The 1,721-nt window shown below is 38.9% G+C and overlaps 1 protein-coding gene across 1 annotated transcript; it reads right to left on the bottom strand.

The window, feature by feature from the left end:
* Positions 1–504: 504 nt before the first annotated feature.
* On the bottom strand, positions 505–1,230 carry LOC110925125. The gene has a single exon (XM_022169096.1). It carries the CDS (start codon positions 1,228–1,230, stop codon positions 505–507), a length of 726 nt encoding a protein of 241 aa, XP_022024788.1.
* Positions 1,231–1,721: the final 491 nt, after the last annotated feature.

The raw sequence follows: 1,721 nt of genomic DNA, 5'->3' as shown, positions 1-1,721 counted from the left end.
CCATTTTGTTACCGTGTGTATGGAGTGCTCCAATGTCTGATTATGCCTTCAGTTTCACAAAAAAAATTAATTGAATGCACTGGAGGTGAATTCTCCAACGCAATCAGTTCATAACACTTTAATCTTTTGCCCAGATTGTTATCCCACCATAGTTTTAAAAATCATAAAATAACCAAAGGCTCCGCCTTTCTATTTCAACATAAAAGTCCACATGTATCGTGATAGTCATTGATCAAAACAAACATGTACCTATTTTCGGCTATGGTAGATGGTGAAATCGGCCCATATAAATCACGATGGATCATTGCTAATGGTACGGTAGCCCAGAAGTTGCTTGCTGTTGGGAAAGGTAGTCGTGATTGCTTACCAACCAAGCAAGACTCACATAACTAGTTTTGTGGATTAAGAATCGGTAATCCCTTCATATACCCTTTAGAGGCCATCATCTTCATTGACTCGAGTTGATGTGTCCGAGTCGTGCATGCCACAACCAAGCTTCATCCTCTAGTTTAGCATGTAAACAAGCGGGATTCCTATTTTCAGTTTAATTATGTATATGCGATTCTTCATTCTTGGAACTTTCATAAGTAGCTTCTTGGTGCTATCATTCATAGTCAAGTATTCACCCTTCATATGAATATCACATCTGTGTTCGGTTGCTTGACCCAAACGAATAATATTGCTACGAATGTCTGGTATAAAGTAAATGTCCGTCATAAGACGTTGCTCACCGGTTTTTCCTTCGATCAGTATAGAACCTTTACCACCAATTCCCACACATGAACCGTCACCAAACCTTACTCTACCAGTAATTCGTTCATTTAACTCTGAGAAAAAACTTTTGTTCCTGGTCATATGATTACTTGCCCTGTTGTCAAGATACCAAACATTACTATTAGACTCGTTTTCGTACCTCTTTGGGATAAGATTTTCTTCATTCAGAAATACCGTCTCGTGCATGAATAAAGCCAGATCATCCTCCTTTGTCTTGTTCAGATGAAATTGTTCCTGCTTCTGTTTTCGTTCAGGGCATCCAGAAGCATGGTGACCATATTTATCACATCTAAAACATAAGATTTTAGAACGATCTTTCTTACCTGATTTCTGACTTTCGTTAAGATTCTGACGTGGTCCACTAGTACCTCGATCCTGGCCTTGACCACGACCCTTGCCTCGACCCGTGATCACATTGCCCACCACCCCTACCACGCCTCTTTGACTCACAGGCATGATTTCTTGATGATTTGGCATTAGAAAATAACAACTTACTTTGATTTTTATATGTGTGTTCTTCCTCCTCCATTAGACAGGAACTTACTACATGTTCAAAAGTCTTTTTATATAGATCCAAGACTTTGCTCTAGTGAAGCAATGATTTGGATGTACTTGAATCTCAAAAGTGCCTTTAGAATTTTTTTTTTACCAAAGTTGAGTCTTCAATAACTTTTCCCAGAGATGCCAACTTTGCGGCTATGGAAGCTAACTTGCTAGTGAAGTGATCCACCATTTCCTTTTCTTTCATCTTCAACTTGTCAAAATCGGTTGACAAGGTTTGGTGCTTTGCTTCTCTAACTCAATTAGCACCTAAGTAACAAGTTTTGATACACTCCCACATGTCTTTTGTGTTATCCTGATCTCATACTTGTAAACTTAAGGATTTAGGAATAGATTGGAACATGAGACCCATGGCTATGTCGTTCTTTTCCACATCAATACCTGGA

This window comes from Helianthus annuus, chromosome 11 (genome assembly GCF_002127325.2).
Source record: "Helianthus annuus cultivar XRQ/B chromosome 11, HanXRQr2.0-SUNRISE, whole genome shotgun sequence".
Classification (NCBI taxonomy): domain Eukaryota; kingdom Viridiplantae; phylum Streptophyta; class Magnoliopsida; order Asterales; family Asteraceae; genus Helianthus; species Helianthus annuus.
Note: the sequence above shows the minus strand (reverse complement) of the source record. Positions and strands in the feature narration are given on the sequence as shown.